The sequence below is a fragment of the Myotis yumanensis genome, unplaced genomic scaffold (genome assembly GCF_028538775.1).
Source record: "Myotis yumanensis isolate MYYU_CA2020_CCGP unplaced genomic scaffold, mMyoYum1.0.hap1 SCAF_16, whole genome shotgun sequence".
NCBI lineage: Eukaryota > Metazoa > Chordata > Mammalia > Chiroptera > Vespertilionidae > Myotis > Myotis yumanensis.
This window is the reverse complement of record NW_027223767.1, coordinates 29,084,854-29,106,131: the sequence shown is the minus strand read 5'-3', so window position 1 is coordinate 29,106,131 and position 21,278 is coordinate 29,084,854. Positions and strand designations below refer to the sequence as shown.

General features: G+C 38.8%; 2 protein-coding genes across 5 annotated transcripts in view; one reads left to right on the top strand and one right to left on the bottom strand.

The window, feature by feature from the left end:
- TEX14 (testis expressed 14, intercellular bridge forming factor) overlaps positions 1-21,278 on the top strand; it is a 124,127-nt gene that overhangs the window by 7,925 nt on the left and 94,924 nt on the right. The gene's annotated exons all lie outside the window — the stretch shown is intronic.
- Positions 6,793-21,278, bottom strand: part of RAD51C (RAD51 paralog C) — a 30,929-nt gene continuing 16,443 nt past the window's right edge. Inside the window, exons 5-8 of one of the 4 annotated variants that reach the window (XM_070393233.1) lie at positions 17,707-17,773; positions 16,924-16,984; positions 8,509-8,572; positions 6,793-7,237 (exon numbers count right to left, since the gene is read on the bottom strand). In XM_070393233.1, coding sequence (XP_070249334.1) covers positions 7,121-7,237; positions 8,509-8,572; positions 16,924-16,984; positions 17,707-17,773 — 309 coding nt within the window. In that variant the 3' untranslated portion in view covers positions 6,793-7,120. The remainder of the gene's footprint in view (positions 7,238-8,508; positions 8,573-16,923; positions 16,985-17,706; positions 17,774-21,278) is intronic. The other 3 variants (XM_070393232.1, XM_070393230.1, XM_070393231.1) reach the window with 3 other exon arrangements.

The window sequence follows — 21,278 nt, the reverse complement described above, 5'->3', positions numbered from 1 at the left end:
ACTGAGTGACTAAGAAACAGGAGGGAAAAAAAGACTTTTCATTACACTTAAAATCCTGTGCAAATATCACGTATTAAAAAACAAATTTTTAAAAAGGCCAAAAATACATTTTCTCTTTAAGAACTGGTATGCCTCCTTATCATTAGACCAAGTGATTTATATAAACCAATTAAGTTTTTTTCTTTGCCTTGATTCACATTACACCTCAATACAACTTCTCTCTACTTTGTTACTTTGCTTTTACCTTTTATCTGTGTTAATTTTTTTATTTTGAAAATAGAACATAATCTCTTTAAGTTCTCAACCATTTCTGAGAGAATCCAACTTTTTTTTTTTTTTTAATATATTTTATTGATTTTTTACAGAGAGGAAGGGAGAGAGATAGAGAGTTAGAAACATCGATGAGAGAGAAACATCGACCAGCTGCCTCCTGCACATCTCCCACTGGGGATATGCCCGCAACCAAGGCACATGCCCTTGACCGGAATCGAACCCGGGACCTTTCAGTCCGCAGGCCGACGCTCTATCCACCGAGCCAAACCGGTTTCGGCGAGAATCCAACTTTTATATTCTCATAAAATAGGCTACACATAAAGTTACTATCAGAATAGTATGTTTAAAAAACTCACATCTTATTACACATGAGAGTCAAATGGATAGTTGAAGCACAATAAAGGCTTATGTCAATGGTGAATTAAATCTGAAAACAGATAAAAGAATATATTGCAGCCGAAACCGGTTTGGCTCAGTGGATAGAGAGTCGGCCTGCGGACTGAAGGGTCCCAGGTTCGATTCCGGTCAAGGGCATGTACCTGGGTTGCGGGCACATCCCTGGTGGGAGATGTGCAGGAGGCAGCTGATCGATGTTTCTCTCTCATCGATGTTTCTAACTCTCTGTCTCTCTCCCTTCCTCTCTGTAAAAAATCAATAAAATGTATTAAAAAAAAAAAAAAGAATATATTGCAGTAAAAAAATACATGAAATTTTGTCAACATATTTTAGGTCAAAATCAGTTCTGAAGGTACATACTGTTCTGTAAATCTTAACAGTAATAGTAAATTTAGGTACTAATGTTAACTAAAAATACATATTATGAACAGCCAGTCTCTCTTCTGTAACTAATTTTTTTAAGCAATAGAGCATTTCAACATCATGTCTCAAAACTGAAATGTAATGTATTGAAATAGAAACCCTAGTATTGACTTTAAAAATTTAAAAAATGTGTGTAACTCCCATATTTCCACTATTGCTCATTTAAAGTGACTAATAATGCCTCTATAAAAGCAGAAACCACAAAATTAAACCAATGAATTTAGTGACAATCATTTAGTCCTATCTTGTTTTATAAATAAGGGAAAGGCATGAAAAAATAAAGATGCCAAAATTGACACGGCTTATTAATGTCTCAGCTGAAATCAGAATGCAGGTCTTCTGACACTGGTCCTATGTTCTTTCTACCCCTTTATACTATATTAGAGGCCTGGAGCATGAAATTCGTGCACGGGTGTGGTCCCTAGGCCTGAGAGGTGATCGAAGCGCGAGCGTCTGGTTTGGAAGGGCGGGTCCCAGCTGACCTCTGGGCCCTCGGCAGCACCTGGGCCCCTGGGCCCCCATGCGCGCCCACTCTGCCTGAGTCACGGCACTCAAGTACCCATGCAGAGATGCGGTTAGTGCGGCCATGCTGCACAGAAGCTGGTGGGCAGCGTGCTCTCTCCTGACCAGCCTCGTGGACTGGCTCCTCCATGAACCCATGGAAAGCCCGACCAGCCTCTGCAGTACCAGCAGCTGCGGCCCAGCTCACCCGGAAGAGGCCGCGCAGGGGTGAGGTGGGCTCCTTGCGGGCATCTGGCACCTGAGTGCCCACTGCCAGCGCCACATTGCCAACACCCGCCATGTTCCTCACTGCCCCCTGGTGGTCAGCACACGTCATAGCAAGCGGTCTAACTCCTCATGTCCCAGTCAAACTCCCAGTCAAACAACCACCCGAGGGGACAATTTGCATATTACGCTTTTATTATATAGGATTTTATCCCTGGTAAAGAGCTGTAAATATTTTAGTAAGAACTATTATCGAGAAAAATAAAATACAGTGACTAGAAAGAAATAAAAATAGGTGATCTAAGAATGAAAATAAATCCATTAGGGTTAAAATTTAAACTAGTAGCAACAGCTTGAAAATATTGCAAAGACCAATCAACTGTCCCAAACTTGATAAGCAGTAAAAGTCAGTAAGAGGTTCAGAAACGAAAAGAGTAATTCATATAAATTTATAAACCATTTAAACTCTATTAGAAACAACACAAATGTCCATCAACAGATGAATGAATAAATAAAATGTGGTATATACATAGAATGAATTATTATTCAGCCATAAAAAGGATTGAAATTCTTACACATGCTATAAAATAGATGAATCTTGAAAACATTCGGCTACATGAAATAAACAGTGCTAAGGATGTCCGACTGCAGCTTAGGCCTGCTCCCCACTGGCAAGTGGACCTCCCCCGAGGGCTCCTGGCCTGCCAGAGGGATGTCTGACTGCCATCTTAGGCCCGATCCCCCGGGGAGCAGGCCTAAGCCAGCAAGTGGACATCCCCCGAGGGGTCCCAGACTGCAAGAGAGCACAGGCAGGGCTGAGGGACCCCCGAGTGCACAAATTTTTGTGCACCGGGCCTCTAGTTAAGTAATACTACCCCATTCTCCTTCCAATTCCCAGTAATCTCTAATCCACTTCTGTTTCTATGAAAATGCCTATTGTATATATTTTATATAAGTGGAATCATACAGAGAAGCATTGAACAGACTGTCAAACGACAGCAGGAAGGCTGGGGAGGGTTGGGGGGTGGAGGGGAAGTAAGAGATCAACTGAAGGACTTGTATGCATGCATATAAGCATAACCAATGGACACAAGACACTGGGAGGGGGGTGAGGGCATGTGCCGGGGGGTAGGGGAGCCTGGGGAAAGGTCAATTGGGAAAAAAAAAAGGAAACATATATACTACTAAATACTTTAACCAATTAAAAAAAAAAGAGGAGATAAACAAGTAGAACAAATTGATGTTCTCTCTTTCTCCTCTCTTGCTCTAAGGTAAATTTTTTAAAAGTTCTTAAACAATAAAAAAGATGAAGAAAGAAAAATCTCTCTCCATGAACCATTCACCAAGGAAAGGCCTTATAAGAACACAATGAAAAAGCAAGGAGGGAAGGGAGCTCTCACCAGAACCAGACCGTGTTGGCACACTGATTTTGAACTTGTAGCTTCTAATATTGTGAGAAAATTCTGTTGTTTTAATTCTATGCTATTTTATTATTGCAACCCAAGCAGACTAAAATTTAAGTGTATATTATATTTTTAACTGGAAAAATAAATATATTTTTAGCAATAGCAACCAGAAGAATTGCAAACAAATACACTGGGCTTTGTCTATATTCAGAGTCTTATAGGTCTTTAAAGTTATTTTCTTTTTTAAATATATTTTTATTGATTTCAGAGAGGAAGGGAGAGGGAGATAGAAATATCAACGATGAGAGGAGGACTCCACCAAGATGGCGGCATAGGTAAACACCGGAGACTGCTGCCGCAAACAACCACTTCAAAAATACAACTAAAAGACGGAACGGACATCACCCAGAACCACAGGAAGGCTGGCTGAGGAGAGACTCTTCAACTAGAAGGAAAGACAACAGCATACCCAGGCTCAGAGGAGGCGCAGTGTGGAAAATTTAAAGGTGCGGGGGTGCGCGCGCAAAGCGGGCTGGTGGCTGAGGGCGCGGTTGTCGTTTTCAGTCAGGAGGGAGTCTCAGACTCTGAGCTCCAGATCCCGGCGAGACTCTAGGGACTCAGACTCAGGCGGGAGAAGCGGGATTGTCTAGCATCAGTTGGAACGTGAGCGCAGCTTTCTCTCGGAGGTTTGCAGTGGTTGCCGGGGTTCTGAGAAGCAGAGCCTCTGGGAAGGGGACTGAGCGTGGCCATAACTGCTCCCTCCGCCCGCCCTGCTGATCCCGCCCCGCCCAAGCCCTGCACAGAGCCATTTGCCGGATCACCTCAGGCAAAGGCTAGATTAGCACCTCCCCAGAAGACAGAAGTTTTCCCACAGCTGATTCTCACAGCCAGTCGGCCTGGTGGTCAAATCCCTCTAGTATTAACTACAACAATCAAGGCTTAACTAGAACAAGACTGCGCACAAAGACCACAAGGGGGTGCACCAAGAAAGCATAAAAGATGCGGAGACAAAAAAACATGACAGCAATGGAGGATATAGAGCTAAAAAACGCAATTTTGAGGGCTTGCAATAAACTTGTGGAGAGCCTCACGAAAACTAATGAGACCCTCGATGCTATGATAAAGATACAACTAGAAATTAATCATACACAGACTGAAATAAAGAATATTATACCCAATAGCAGACCAGAGGAGCGCAAGAATCAAGTCAAAGATTTGAAATGCGAAGAAGCAAAAAACACCCAACCAGAAAAGCAAAATGAAAAAAGAATCCGAAAATACGAGGATAGTGTAAGGAGCCTCTGGAACAGCTTCAAGCGTACCAACATCAGAATAATAGGGGTGCCAGAAGATGAGAGAGAGCAAGATATTGAAAACCTATTTGAAGAAATAATGGCAGAAAACTTCCCCCACCTGGTGAAAGAAATGGACTTACAGGTCCAAGAAGCGCAGAGAACCCCAAACAAAAGGAATCCAAAGAGGACCACACCAAGACACATCATAATTAAAATGCCAAGAGCAAAAGACAAAGAGAGAATCTTAAAAGCAGCAAGAGAAAGAGACTCAATTACCTACAAGGGAATACCCATACGACGGTCAGCTGATTTCTCAACAGAAACTTTGCAGGCCAGAAGGGAATGGCAAGAAATATTCAAAGTGATGAATACCAAGAACCTACAACCAAGATTACTTTATCCAGCAAAGCTATCATTTAGAATTGAAGGTCAGATAAAGAGCTTCACAGATAAGGAAAAGCTAAAGGAGTTCATCACCACTAAACCAGTATTATATGAAATGCTGAAAGGTATCCTTTAAGAAGAGGAAGAAGAAAAAGGTAAAGATACAAATTGGGAACAACAAACATGCATCTATCAACAAGTGAATCTAAGAATCAAGTGAATAAATAATCTGATGTACAGAATGAACTGGTGATTATAATGAATCAGGGACATAGAAAGGGAATGGACTGACTATTCTTGGGGGGGAAAGGGGAATGGGAGATGCGGGAAGAGACTGGACAAAAATCGTGCACCTATGGATAAGGACAGTGGGTGGGGAGTGAGGGCGGAGGGTGGGGCGGGAACTGGGAGGAGAGGAGTTATGGGGGGGGCAGGAAGAGGAACAAATGTAATCTGAACAATAAAGATTTAAAAATAAATAAATAAAAAAATAAAACACCCAGTGAGAAAGCAAAAAAAAAAGAAGAATGTGAAATATATTTATAAATATTAATCATCTTTATATTGAATTCCTATTGAGATGATGATACATCGGACAAATTGGGTTGAATAAACTATATTCTTAAAATTAAAAAAAAAAAAGAAATATCAATGATGAGAGAGAATCATTGATCTGCTGCCTCCTGCATGCCCCCTACTGGAAATCGAGCCTGCAACCCAGGCATGTGCCCTGACCAGGAATCGAACCATGACCTCTTGGTTCATAGGTAGATGCTCAGCCACTGAGCCACACCGGCCAGGCACTAAAGTTCTTTATAATGCTTTATAAAGTGAAATACAATTGTATATGATGCCTGGTAACACTGCTATTCACTACTCTCAACCTCCCCAACCCTAGATTTGATGATTAGAGCAAAATGAATATAAAATGATGGGTAATTTTTTATAATGATTGCACTAATTATAATAAAAATATATGCTTTAAACCTAACAAATAAGATAGTTACAACCAGTTGTCCTACATTCATCATTTAAAATTAGTGTTATATAATTGGAATAACCATATGCATGATTTCCCTGGGAGAATCCTAGTTTATGTCCACTGCCCTCGAATAATTGTCAACAGCACCCAGTTTCACTCTCAAAAAGTCCTGGCAAACTATGGTTATTCTAAGTATATAGTCAATTACATAGTAATCATATATTTAATATTTTATAAATTTAGTGTTCAGTCTGGGACAGGAAATACCAACTGTCACTAAAATCTGGAAAATATAGTTGTCACAGTATATAATAATAAATTATTTAAATAATTTTCTTCCACTGGGAATCAAAGTAAATTTTGTGAGTGAACTGAGAATAAAAAGAATCAGATGCTAAAACATTTTTAGATGATTTTTAAACCATTCAATCCAAATTTTTAACTTTGAATAATTTTAAAGTAGTTAAAATTATTCAAAGGAAAATGTAAATACACCTAGAATTCCAGAATATAGAAATAATTAACTGTGAGCTTACTGACTTGACTATTCTGAAAGATGTATGTTCCAGACAATTTCTAAATGGAATAACAGTTCCAAAGTCTTTCCTTTAACATTATAAAATAAATTAAAAATTAAAAAATGGCTTAGATTTTAGGATTGAGGCAACTAAAATCAGATTGGTCATCTAAAATGTGTACCCTACCCATAAACAATATAATGATATGTTGACTCAGCATGCTGGGTTTATAATAATAAAAAAAGGTTCATTTTAAGAATTATCAAAGCTTATGTAATACCCTTTGTAATACTTTTAGCAAAAATAATAAAGAAAGAAAGAAAGAAAGAAAGAAAGAAAGAAAGAAAGAAAGAAAGAAAGAATTATCAAAGCTATACTTAAAGAGGAGAGCACAAAAGGAATATTTTTAAAAATTTTATTTCCCTAGGATTTTCTAGATAATTAGAAAAGAAAAGAAAAAAATACAGCCTGACTGGCTACATGAGATCAGCTTTCCACATTTGCAAAATACAATACCTATATCATTCCTACTAATTGTTACTAAAAATGAAAACAAGGCACACTGCTTCAGAAAAACTTTCAGAGAATCATATTCATTTAAGAATATTTATATTTCATTTGATATATTCCTGATTCATTTATGCCACAGTGTGTGTTTATATGTTAAAGAAATATGTCTGATACATATATACACCCACATACACACATACTTTGAGACTAGTCTTTGGATTCCTGTTCTTCCCCTGATTCTCGTGACCGTTTCCGGGAATTCGATGAACCTTCTGTTTGCAATGAGCATGCAGTAGCAACAACAGCATCTCTAAATCCCTGAGTCTGTAAGATGAAAAAAAGTATGCTTTAAGAACTTTTAAAATAATGATTGGTCTTTTAAATATTTTAAGTAATTGATAAGAGTGCTACTTTATTCTTGGGATAGAAGTTATCAACCACTGTGAATGAAGAGGATAAACCTCACAGATAGATGTCCAAGCCAGGGTTGTACTGGAGCAGTGATTCCCAAAGTGGGCGCTACCGCCCCCTGGTGGGCGCTGCAGCGATCCATGGGGGGGCGGTGATGGCCACAGGTGCATTTGTTTTAACTTTTTTTGTATTACCTTTCTATTCTGAGTTCAATAAATAGTTTCATAATTTCAAACTTCAATGTTTCTAATTTACACCTTTCTTTACTATATTTTACGAAAAAGGTAGAAACATTAATACATATATCTTTCTGTTTAATTGCTATTAAAATTTTTAAAAAATTAATTTCCAGGGGGCACTGAGTAATATTTTTTCTGGAAAGCGGGCAGTAGGCCAAATAAGTTTGGGAACCACTGTACTAGAGTATTTTATATCTAAAGTATTTTATATTTATTTATTTATACATACACATACACACAGAAATAACATTGCATTATAGAAATGTTCTCTAAAAGACAAACCCTAAAAAACTTTGTGGTGACACTACTGAAGAGGTGAAAGAAAGTAGCATGTAAAAATTACTTAAGTGTTTTACAAACTTATTTTCACAATACTCTAAAATAGAGTTTTCCAATTAGAGTACTTTAAATGCACCCAGGCAATGCAAAGGCTAAGTGGATAACTCAGTTTCAGAATCTCTATTTCTGTTTTTGTCCTTAAAATATGAGATGCCAAGAATATTTTTGGCTCAAAACTATTGATAAATATGCATAGTTCAATAAAAACTGTGTTCTACGATGTACAATTACAGGAAAATTAGCATTTTAAAGTAGGATATATTTGGTGACTATGACAGATCTATAATATCTATAAACCCAAATTAGAAAGGTTGGTACTTTTTCTTTTATGAAAATTTTTAACAACTTTCACTTTAAAAATATTTACTATCCTGCCCACAGGTGTGGCTCAGTGCTTGAGCACTGACCTATGAACCAGGAGGAGGTCCTGGTTCGATTCCCAGTCAGGACACATGCCCAAGTTGCAGGCTCAGTCCCCAGTGGGGGGACATGCAGGAGGCAGTGGATTGGTGATTCTCTTTCATCATTGATGTTTCTATCTCTTTCTCCCTCTCCCTTCCTCTCTGAAATCAATAAGAACATATTTTAAAATATAATAATACTGACTGTGATCTGAAACGGTACTGTAGATTCCTTCTGGCTTGGTGATTTGTACAATGTTGCCAACCTGCTTAGAGGGAAAAAAAAATACACAAACACATAATCTTAATTAGTTCAGGTGACTGATTTGATCATTTAAATTTATAATTTTTTAAAATATAATTTTATTATTTTGTTCTCTAAGGATACAGAAAGGAAAGAAATATCAGAAGTACTCCCTTCAAACAATAACTATAGGTATGCATGTACTAGTAATAATTATTACAGATATTAACAATTACTTATATTGTTTATATAAATAAAATTGTAAAGCAATCTAAAAGTCCAATGACTGATTCAAATAAACCAGCAACTTTCACCCTAGTAGATAGCTCAAGTGGTTAGAGTATCATCCCAATATGCTAAGGTTGTGGGTTCTATCCCCCCCTCAGGGCACATACAAGCAGCAACCAATATGAATGCATAAATAAGTGGAACAACAAATCAATGTTTCTCTTCTCCCTCCCTCTCTCTGATAAAAAGGTAATAAATCAATAAATAAAAATGAAAAAAAACACACAAACCAGCAATTTTCAAACAGTGTGCTGCAAAAAAATTTTAAATATGTAATACTTGACTAGCTTTGTTGCGCTGGCCTCTTTCCCTTATTGTAAATAAGAAATCACAACAGCTAACACAATAGCCTTCCAGTGTGAATAAATCAAAATTATACCTATTTTTTTAGTCAGACTGGCAAAAAATGTATTTTTGGTGTGCCGCAGAATTTTAGTACTTAGTTTGTGTGTGCCATGACCTGAAAAAGGCTGAAAATCACTGAAATAAACTACTTTATACATGACAAGATACTATTTATGCTTAAGAAAACATAGTAGAAGAAACATTTAATGAAATGGAAAATTTTAATATTACATTAAGTAAAAGTTATGGTGTATGATCCTGCATTTGTAAGTATGTATAGACACATATATAAAAAACTAGAAGACTACAATTAAAAGTTATTAAATAAAGGTTTGTTTATATTTTTCAAACTTTCTGCAATAATTTTGTTTTTTTATGTGTATTACAGAACTATTAAGACAATTTCTTGGGATATACATAAGAAACATACACTCATATTATACTAATACTAGAGGCCCAGTGCACGAATCCAGTGGGGTCCCTTGGCCTGGCCTGCAGGGATCAGGCTGAAACTGGCTCTCCGACATTCCCATAAGGGGTCCCAGATTGCGAGAGGGCAGTTCTCAGTTGATGCACCCTGGAATCAGGCTCCCTCCTCTCTGGTTTCGAGTGCGTCACCTGAGAACCGCAGCTGCCAAGTCATCGCAGCTCGGCAGCTCCTGTGTTGAGGCAGCTCCTGTGTTGAGCGTCTGACCCCTGGAGGTCAGTGTGTGTCAGAGCTACCGGTCAGAGCGTCTGCTCCTGGTGGTCATTGTGTGTCATAGCTACAGGCCAGAGAGTCGAATGGTCGCTTAAGCTTTTATATATATAGATAAATAAGCTAGGAAGACACACTTTCAAAAGGATTATATCCAGAAAAATCACTGTCATGAAAGAACAAGATCTATTTAGGTAGGATTTTATTATGTACTGTATAAAATAAGTAACATAAAATTGAAAGCTGAAAATAGTTGAAAAATAAAATTCTAAGCTCTTTGGGATGTTCAAGTACTATAACAGCAACAAATATAAGCAAAAACTTTTAAAATTAATTTAAAACTGATATAACTTATTCATAATAGCCAAAAGGTAGAAGTAATCCAAATGTTTCACAGATGAATGGATTAAAAAAAGGTCGTATATACATATAATGGAATATTAATCAGTCTTAGGAACATATTGATACATACTAGAGTTAACTTTGAAGACATTGTGCTAAATCAGTGGTTCCCAAACTTATTTGGCCTACCGCCCCCTTTCCAGAAAAAATATTACTCAGCCCCTGGAAATTAATTTTTTTAAAATTTTAATAGCAGTTACTCATCGCCCCCAAATGCACCTGTGGCCATCACTGCCCCCCTGGATCGCTGCAGCGCCCACTGGGGGGCGATAGCGCCCACTTTGGGAATCACTGTGCTAAATGAAATAAAGCCAGTCACAATAGGATAAATTTTGTATGATTCCACTTATTTGAGGTGCCTGGAGTAGGCAAATTCATAGAGACAGAAGTAGAATAGTGGTTGCCAGAGCCTGGTGGGAAGGGAGAATGGAGAATTAGTGTTTAATAAGTACAAAGTTTCAGTATAGGAAGATGAAAAAGTTCTGGAGATGAATGCTGGTGATGATTATACAATAATGTGAATATACTTCACGCCACTGAACTGTACACTTAACTGGTTAAAATGTTAAGTTATGTATACTTTACACACATTTTAAAAACTGATATAACTGCACTAACTTAGAGAAAAATCATAGACTCTCAGAGTTAAAAGGATCATTTATTTACATATAAAAATGTTTACTTGTTTTAAAAAAATCTGTTACTCTCTTAATTTTGAAATTGCCCCTCTAATAAGGCACAATTCAAAAGAGAGGCAATCAGAGACCATGGTCCATTAGCTTAATGTTTTAAGTTTGTACTTTCAGGATGAAAACAGCAGAATCCAAAATGTCATTTACTCTATAATTGAAACTGTATGCATAAATAAAATAACTGCTAAGTAATATGTAATATAAGAATAGCTCTGAGAAGGAAGTGAAATTATAAATTTGTACAATGCTTTTAGAGTTGCTATTCCATATTAATGCAAAGTATAACAGAAAAATAGAAGTATAGTATATTTCAACCCACCTTATTAAAAAAGTTCTCTTTTTGGCCCTAACCAGTTTGGCTCAGTAGATAGAGCATCGGCCTGTGGACTCAAGGATCCCAGGTTCAATTCCAGTGAAGGGCATGTACCTTGGTTGCGGGCACATCCCCAGTGAGGAGTGTGCAGGAGGCAGCTGATCGATGTTTCTCTCTCATCGATGTTTCTAACTCTCTATCCCTCTCCCTTCCTCTCTGTAAAAAATCAATAAAATATATATTTTTTAAAAAATGAGAAATTTGCCCTAACTGATTTGGCTCAGTGGATAGAGCATTGGCCTGCGGACTCAAGGGTCCCAGGTTCAATTCCGTTCAAGGGCATGTACCTTGGTTTTGAGCACATCCCTAGTAGGGAGTGTGCAGGAGGCAGCTGATCGATGTTTCTCATCGATGTTCTAACTCTATCCTTCTCCCTTCCTCTCTGTAAAAAATCAATAAAATATGTTTTTTTTTTATTCTCTTTTTGACTCAATATAACAAAAATTAGCTAACCTTCTGAAAAATTAGTATCTAATACCATATCCAAAAAAGTACCTAGGTTCATCTGAATTTTCTGAGAAAATCATTAAGAAGGAAGTAAGAGCCGAAACCGGTTTGGCTCAGTGGATAGAGCGTCAGCCTGCGGACTGAAAGGTCCCAGGTTCGATTCCGGTCAAGGGCATGTACCTGGGTTGCGGGCACATCCCCAGTGGGAGATGTGCAGGAGGCAGCTGATCGATGTTTCTCTCTCATCGATGTTTCTAACTCTCTATCTCTCTTCCTCTCTGTAAAAAATCAATAAAATATATTAAAAAAAAAAAAAAAAAAAAAGAAGGAAGTAAGAGATCAACCGAAGGACTGATATGCATGCATATAAGCATAACCAATGGACATAAGACACTGGAGGGTAGGGAAGGCCAGGGGATTGTCAAGGGCGGGGGGGGAAAAGGAGACATATAATACCCTTTGTAATACTTTAAGCAATAAAAAAAAAAAGAATAGTAAAAACATTTTTAAAAAAAGGAAATAAGCTTTTTAAAATACATATGTTTTTAGAGAGGAAGGGAGAAGTAGAAACATAAATGAGAGAGAAACATCATTGAGCGGCTACCTCCTGCATGCCCCCCACCGGAGATAAAGCCCGAAACCTGGGCATGTGCCCTGACCAAGAATGGAACTGGTAAATTCTTGGTTCATGGGTCGATGCTCAACCACTGAGCCACAGCAGTCACAGTAATAAGTAAATAAGCTTTTAAGAAGCATGTATGTGTTTATTAAAAATCCTAAAGTTGCCTGGCTGGTGTGGCTCAGAGGTTGAGCGTTGGCGTATGAACTAGGGAGGTCACAATTCAATTCTCGGTCAGAACACATGCCTCAGTTTCAGGTTCAATCCCTAGCAGGGGGCATGCAGGAAGCAGCCAATCAATGATTCTCATCATTGAGGTTTCTATCTTTCTCCCTCTCCCTTCCTCTCTGAAATCAATAAAAATATTTTTTAATCAATAAATAAAAATAAGTAATAAAAAAAGAATCCTAAAGTCAAATGGGCCTTAGTATTCAGGTTAAAAACCTTCCTCCAATTTCTAAGTAAAATATAAAATTTTATATTTTATGTCTGCATCTAAACAGATCTTTTAAACAGCAAACTAAACCAAAGAATCACTTGGCTCATGGCCCCAGCTGAAATGAAGCTTAACATATGGCTGAACTACATAGTCTGGGTCAGGAAGAAACAAGACAGAAGCACAATTTGTGCTCTAAAGCACGTATGAAACACTATGTGGGGGTGTTGCTATATTACTCCACTCTACCACCAGATCTTCTTGGCAAAGAGTGGTATAATTTTGAACAATCTCAGTTTCATATTATCATGAATATATAAATTGAAGGAAAACATGCACAATATGCAGGATAGAGACCAAAGTAATCCTTTTAGAATGATATTCCATTATTAAAATGTTTCAGTATTTCTATTAGAATATAATTCCATTATTAGTCAAAAGATAAAAATCAGGTGTTCCTGGTGAAGGGTGGGGACTGAGTCATAAGATGGGATACTTAAATTCAATTCTCAATATATATTTGGCTAGTCAAGGTTTTTTAGTTTTCTGCTCAAACTCGAAGTGTTCATTTTCATAACTGTTTTCATCCAGTGTCAATTCCATCCTCTCAAGGTAAACTAAAATTTAAAGTACATACAAGATGTCATGCAACTTAATGACTTAAAGATAGCTGGTTTCAAACCATGAAGAACAAAACTATTGCCCTAGCTGGTTTGGTTTAGTGGATAGTTTTGACCTGCAGACTGAAGGGTCCCAGGTTCAATTCAGGTCGGAGGCACATGCCCGAGTTTTGGGCTCCATCCCCAGTAGGGGGTGTGCAGGAGGCAGCCAATCAATGATTCTCTCTCATCATTGATGTTTCTATCTCTCTCTCTCTCTCCCTCTCCCTTCCTCTCTGAAATCAATAAAAATATTTTTTTTAAAAATAGAACAAGACTATTTTAATTCTATTAAATAAGGTCAACTTCTTCTAGTTATAATAAAGTATGAACGTTATTTATTATATATCCACAGCGTCTGGAAAAAACAGTTTGAAGAAAAAGAATTTTACCTGAAAAGGTGGATAAGAGCTTCAGATTTGCTGGCAATTAACACAATACTAGAATTACATTTTAGAAACAGCAATTATAGGAGAAGAATGGACTCTATGATCGTCTGCTAAAAAATGTGGATACTACTATCTATTTCACAGTTATCTGGAAAATAAAATGAAATTTTATACACATAGTGCTTAGCATAATAAAGGAGAGTTAATAAATATTCAATGAATTACTAGTTAATCTTCTGGGCCTTGGTCTTCTCACTGTTAAAAATATAGATTCTTCAGAGTTATTGAAGGAATATATAAAATGTTGTACATAAAGTGCCAGTTAAATACCTAGCATAAGAAAGCACTCACTAAAATGATAAAATGGGATTTGGGAAATTTTTATAGAAAAGATTTCCCCTAAATCTATCTATCTAATGTCAGTGCTCTACATTATTCTCTAATTTCTTGGAAAGGATTAGTAAGAAGCTGAAGTCATAAAATGGTTAACTCTTAAAAATTAAGTATGATTGCCCTGGCTGGTGTGCCTCAGTTGGTTGAGCATCATCCCATGCACCAAAAGGGATTTGGTTCTGATCAGGGTACATGTCCAGGTCATAGGTTCAATCCCTGGTCAGGGTGCGTGGGAGGAAACCAATTGATGTTTCTCTCTCTCCCTCTTCCTTCCTCTCTGAAAATCAATAAAAACATTTTTTTTAAAGTAAGCATGATTTTTTTTATCTCATGGGTACCTAACCAATGCTAACTTACAGAGTTAGATAACGGCAAACTTCTCCTTCTGATGAATGTATAAAAACATGAAACATCTTGCAGTATTCCTATTATTTTTCTTCTCTCTCCCTCCCCCCGCCCTCTCTTTCTTTCTTTTTTGTTAATCCTCACCTGAGGATATTTTTCCATTGATTTTTACAGAGAGTGGAAGGGAAGGAGAGAGAGAGAAACATCGATGTGAGAGAGATATACCAATTGGTTGGTTGCCTCCTGCATGTGCCCCGAGCATGGCTGAGGATCAAGCCTGCAACCGAGGTTCACGCCCTTGACTGGAATCAAACCCGGAACCCTTCAGTCCGTGGGCTGATGCTATATCCACTGAGCCAAACTGGCTAGAGCAATTTTTCTCATTTTTTAAAAAAATATATTTTATTGATTTTTTACAGAGAGGAAGGGAGAGGGAAGGATAGAGAGTTAGAAACATCAATGAGAGAGAAACATCGATCAGCTGCCTCCTGCACACCCCCCACTGGGGATGTGCCCACAACCAAGGTACATGCCCTTGACCGGAATAGAACCTGGGACCTTTCAGTCCACAGCCCGACGCTCTATCCACCACTGAGCCAAACCGGTTAGGGCATTTCTCATTTTTTTAGATGTGTTCTACTAGTGAGTATTTAATATAACAAAAGTGGAAGACTATTATTGTACACTAGCTCAAGGGAAATTCCTAACAATATTAGTGGATGCACTTTGCAAAACACCCCAATCTGGGAAAGTATAAGCAGTATGTTCTAAAGACTCATCTGGAGAAATTGCCAAATCTTTACAATAGTGTTTGTTACTGAGAAAAAATTCCTGTTGTGAATTCAGTTGGAGGATGGGAGTCAATTGTACAGCACTTTGTATAATTGGCAGGTAGGAGAAGAGTCACCTGAGATGTGAAAGTGCCATCTTTAAAAAAGATACAAACTGCATGAATTAGTTGTAAAAGATGTATGTAAGGGTGATTGGTTCTACTATGAGCTCAGAGTCAGTAAAACCTAACTTGGTGAGGCAAGAACAAAGAAATGCAGCCCTGGCTGGTGTGGCTCAGTTGGTTGGAGCATCATCCTGTGCACCAGTCAGGGTGAATACGGGAGACAACAGATCAATGTTCCTCTCTCACTTTGGTGCCTCTCTCTCTCTCTCTCTCTCTCTTTCTCTCCCTCCCTCATTCTTCTCTCTCTCTCTAAAATCAATAAAAACGCCCTAGCCGGTCTGGCTCAGTGAATAGAGCGTCAGCCTGTGGACTGAAGGGTCCTGGGTTCGATTCCAGTCAAGGACACATGCCCAGGTTGTGGGCTCAATCCCTAGTGGGGGGTGTGCAGGAGGCAGCCAATCAACGATTCTCTCTCATCATTGATGTTTCTATCTCTCTCCCTCTCCCTTCCTCTCTGAAATCAATAAAAATAATATTTAAAAAAATAAAATCAATAAAAACATTTTTTAAAAGAATAAAGAAATGTAAATAAAGAAATAGACAATACCACTGACCAGACCCAATATGTATTTAAGTAATCCTTTTTTCTATCTTTGCCCACAAGCTGTCTCAATTTTCCCCTTTCATTAGAGCATTTCAAAACCAAGTTCTCTAGGTTATGACAATTAATCTCAAAGCAGAGAGTCTAGCATAAATCTGACATTTCTAGAAGTGCAGAATAAAAGATTCTGCAGCTTTCAATTGCCTATTTTAAGGAAAATAAAAGCTGGTTTGTTCACTTGCTCAGCAGCTTTAAAAACAAATACAAAGGTTTCACGCTGTCATAGTTTTATTTTAAAGAACAATACCAATGAAAGTCAGGTAAGTAATTGAATAACAAAAGCAAGGTAGGAAAATATAAAAGTAAACACAATTTTATACAAGAAATATATTAAGCAATAACTAAGAAAAGCCATCCTATTTTCCACATAAATCAGCCCAAAGCTAACATTTTGTCCCAATTGTATTCTTTCAATCCCTTCCATGAACACAGAGTACCCACCCCCTTCTGCATGGCTAATGGTACTTGATTTCTAAGAGCTTTAGAAGGTAGCATTCTTTGGCCCACGGTTCATTTCAGGTGCAGCCCATCATTGAAAATCCCAAAGCATTTCTTATGTAGCTCAACGTGCAGATAAAAACATGTTTCTGTTTGCTCTAGGTGATTAAGGACAAGGTAACAAAAGCTTTAGTTCATGGGGTACTGTAGATTTCATCCATTGGACTAGCTCTAAGAAACTGGTGTTTAGTATAGTTAACCCGATTTTTAGAATAATTAACTTGTTTCTACACTGACCTTTGCTTTTGATCCCAATGAAAGATCAGCCGTATTGTAGCAGCATGTCCCCAACTTTCCCCTGAGGGAAGAAGAACACAATAACTGTATATTGCCTAGGTTATAAGTCTCTCAGACTGCATCTGACTAAATACAGTTTTACTTTGCTTGATTTAACATAATGAGAGTATACTTGATTTCAAATAAAACTGATATGTCGATAACATCCTGAGATTCATGGATGTTTACATAACTAATAAAATATTGCAGATCAATATCTTCTATTTACTTTTAGAAAACTTTATAGTTTGAATTAACATATTTGTCCATCTTCCATATATTAAGACCAACATATTTCTAACCACCAAAAAAAAACCAAAAACTCTGAGAGACTATTCTTAAAGATTTTAGGATTAATAAAGTTAAAGCATTATATCCTAACAAGACCATGACTGAGGTTAAAAACAAAATAAATCCATTCACTGTAGTGTAATTTGTATTTGAATGGATTCACCCTTACTCCTGCCTAAGACTGTGAGCTTTCTGAAGGCAAGAATCACCATATAAATATTATATGTTCAGTACCTGACACAACAGTTTCTATATAGTAGATGCTAAATTAATGTTTGTTAACTGAAAGGATGAGTCAAGATCTAAGGGCACAGTGCTCTGTGCTAAGATTTTTCAGTGAATAAGACACATACAGTCTCTGCTTTCATGAAGTTTACCGTACTCAATAAGCATCAAATTAAAGATGTAGAGAAAATGTGTTTAACTGAAAATGTTTATCGGATTATTACTCACCCAGCGCAGGTATCAGCATGGCCTGATTTTTATCAATCTTTGTTGTCATCTGATTAGTTAAAATTACCTACAAAAACAAAATGTGAGAAAATTAGATGAGTCTCCCCTAAAACTTATCAAGTAAATAGCCTTGTGATTTTATTATTCTGAATATAATCTAATTTAAAGAAATACTATTTAGGTAATGAAAACCTTTCTGATAGTATTTTTAAAACTTACCCATAAAAATAGTTATCCGAAAACATGTCTGCTGAACATAAAACTTTTTTTTAAACAAACAAGAACAAAGAAGTTCTTTGTTGTGAAAATAGAAGAATTTATCCTATCTAATACAGTGGGGCCTTGACTTACGAGTTTAATTCGTTCCGAGACCGAGCTCGTTAAGGAGCTCGTTAACTCAAATTACTCTGTCAACTCAATGCAAAAAATCAGCCGAGAGACAGCTGGTATCTCAAAAAACTTGTTAGTCGGGACACTCGTAAGTCAAGGCCCCACTGTAATAGACAAACATGGTAACTGACCGTACCTTCGCTATGCCTCCCATTGGCTAATCAGCACGATATGCAAATTAACCACCAACAAAGATGGCGGCTAATTTGCATACTGCAGGCAGATCATGCTCTGCCGCCCCGCCTGGGGCTGGCAGCAGCTCGATCCCAAATTGCTGGCCGCCCCAATGCGAGATCCTGGCCTGCCGTGTGTGGGGTGGGGCGGGCGGGGCGAGCAGCCGCGCAATCCCCAGCCGCCGTCCGCCCCAGCGTGGGATCCGGGCCTGCCATCTGCGACTGGGGGAGAGGAGGCAGACACTGCGGGATTGGGTGTACCAACTGCCACCAGGGGAGCAGGCCTAAGCCAGCAGGTGGTGATCTCCCGATGGGTCCCAGACTGTGAGAGGGCACAGGTTGGGCTGAGGAACCCCACCCCCCCACCAGTGCACAAATTTTTGTACACTGGGCTTCTAGTATATATATAAAAGCGTAATATGCAATTCGATCTGACGGCAGAACAACCAGTCGTTATGATGCACACTGACCACCAGGGGGCAGATGCTCAACGAAGGAGCTGCCCCTAGTGGTCAGTGCGCTACCACAGCAGGAGCACTGCTCAGCTAGAAGGGGGGCTCACAGCTGTCGAGTGCAGTAGCGGTGGCCAGAGCCTCTCCCACCTCTGTGGCAGTGCTAAGGAGCGGCAAGCCAAGTGGTAAGGAGTGAGCAAGTGGGTGGTTAGAAGCAAAGGGTCCTGGATTGCAAGAGGGCACAGGCCGGGCTGAGAGACCTCTCCCCTAACCCCCGCACAAATTTCATGCATCAGGCCTCTAGTAAAGATATAATAGATAATATATAATGGCCTAAAGAGAGCATGAACAAAAACTTCATAAATGCGAGAATCAGGAAAATCCAAGCTTTTAAATTTAAATTTTGTATAAGCCAATAGGAACAACTAGTCCAACAGCAGTAATAAACATTTTTGAGTACCTAATACATGCCAGAAACCATGCTAAGTGCTTTACCTTTATTATCGTATCTAATCTCCACAACTACTCTATGAATGAGGTATTATTATTATTATTCCAATTTAACACATAATACATCAAAAGCTTAGAAAGATTGAGTCTGTGCTCTTTAGCACTGTGGCCTCTCTGGAATATATTTATTCAAAAGAATATAAAGTTCTTAATAACTCAATGCTTACATTTTTAGGGAAGAAATAAATACAGAATTATGATTTATGATTTTACAGAAATAAAAAAGAAACCAAAGCAAAGAATTATGAGAAGAGACCTAACATCAAAGAATGTACAGTAAAAGTAGAAGAACTGCAGGAAAATAAAACATAGTAATCAGATCAAATGACCCCAAATTGTGACAATGCTAGTCTACTAATAATAGATACAAATGTACGTTAGTCACAGATGGCACTAAAGACTAAAAATATTGCTAATTCTTTTGGATTAAATAGTGGCTTATAGAAAAAATCCCATGTTATGAAAGTAGTAGCTTTATAGTAGAAAAAATGAACGTGTTTGAGGCTGATTTAGTACAGTAAAAATCAGATTATCTGGCACATTTTTATCCAAAATTCTCCAGAAATGGTTATTTTAAATATTCTTCCAATACAGGTCTTCCCTCTAGATATAAGATTGATACTACTGCAAGCTGAAACTGATACAGAACTTCTAAAAGGACTCTCTTGCCTGGCCAGCATGGTTCAGTGGTTGAGCATTGACAGATGAACCGAGAGGTCATGGTTCATTTCCTGGTCAGGGCACATGCCTGGGTTGCAGGCTTGATCCCCAGTGTGGGGCATGTAAGAGCAGCCGATCAATGATTCTTTCTCATCATTGATGTTTCTATCTCTCTCTCCCTCTCCCTTCCTCTCTGAAATCAATAAAAGTATATTTAAAAAATTAAAAAATAAAAGGACTCTCTCCACATCAGCATGGCAAAGACTTACAAGACTCAAAATTGGTAAAGATGTGGAAAAACAAGAATTCTCATCCATTGCTGAAGACAACATACTTTGGAACACATTTTCTGAGGATAATCCTATCTAATAAAAGACAAACAGGGTAATTGACCGTACCTTCGCTACGCTTCCCATTGGCTAATCAGGGTGATATGCAAATTAACTGCCAAGAAAGATGGCAGTTAACCACCAAGTAAGATGGCGGTTAATTTGCATATGTAGGCTCAATGATGGGAGGTGAAAGGGGAAGGACGGAAGAACGGTGATCAGAAACCTAGGCGGCAGGCAAGAGCCGGGTGGCAGCTGCCTTTGCCCTGCCCCCCGGCCCTGGATCGGAGAACCGGGGCCGCCTTTGCCCGCCCCCCAGCCGGTGATAGAGATCGGAAAGCCGGGCCACAGGCAAGGCGGCACCCCCGGGACCCAGGAGCCCGCGAGGTCTGCAGGCGAAGCAGTGATCAAGCTATGACGGGGAGGGTGGGAGGCGAAAGGAGCTATAGGAGCAGCTCTGGCCGGAGGCTGAAGACTCCCGCCGGAGTGAGGAGCAAAGACTGAAGGCTCCAGCCACAGTGAAGACTGTGTCCAGAGCGAAGATGGAAGGCGGTGGCCAGAGTAAAGGTCTGGGTCCCGGGTGCCAGAGGAAAACTGGTGCCAGAAGCCAGGGGAAGGGTAAAAATTCGTGCAATAGGCCTCTAGTCTATATATAAAAGCCTAAGTGACCAGCCAACCAGCCAACTGGTTAACTGGCCGACCAACAAGTAGCTATGATGCACACTGATCACCAGGGGGCAGATGCTCAACACAGGAGCTGTCGAGCTGCGTTCACTTGGCAGCTGTGGTTCTCGGGTGATGCGCTGGAACCAGACAGGAGGGAGTCCGATTCTGGGGTGTGTCACCGAGAACCACCTCACAATCTGAGACCCCTCAGGGGATGTCGGAGAGCCAGTTTTGGCCCGATCCCCGCAGGCCAGGCCGAGGGACCCCTCCAGTGCACAAATCCGTGCACCAGGCCTCTAGTTTGATAATATATAACAAAATGGTTTAAACAGATATTCCTTTGGCTTAATACTTTCAGAAATAACTGGACGAATGGGCAAAGAAGTATATGT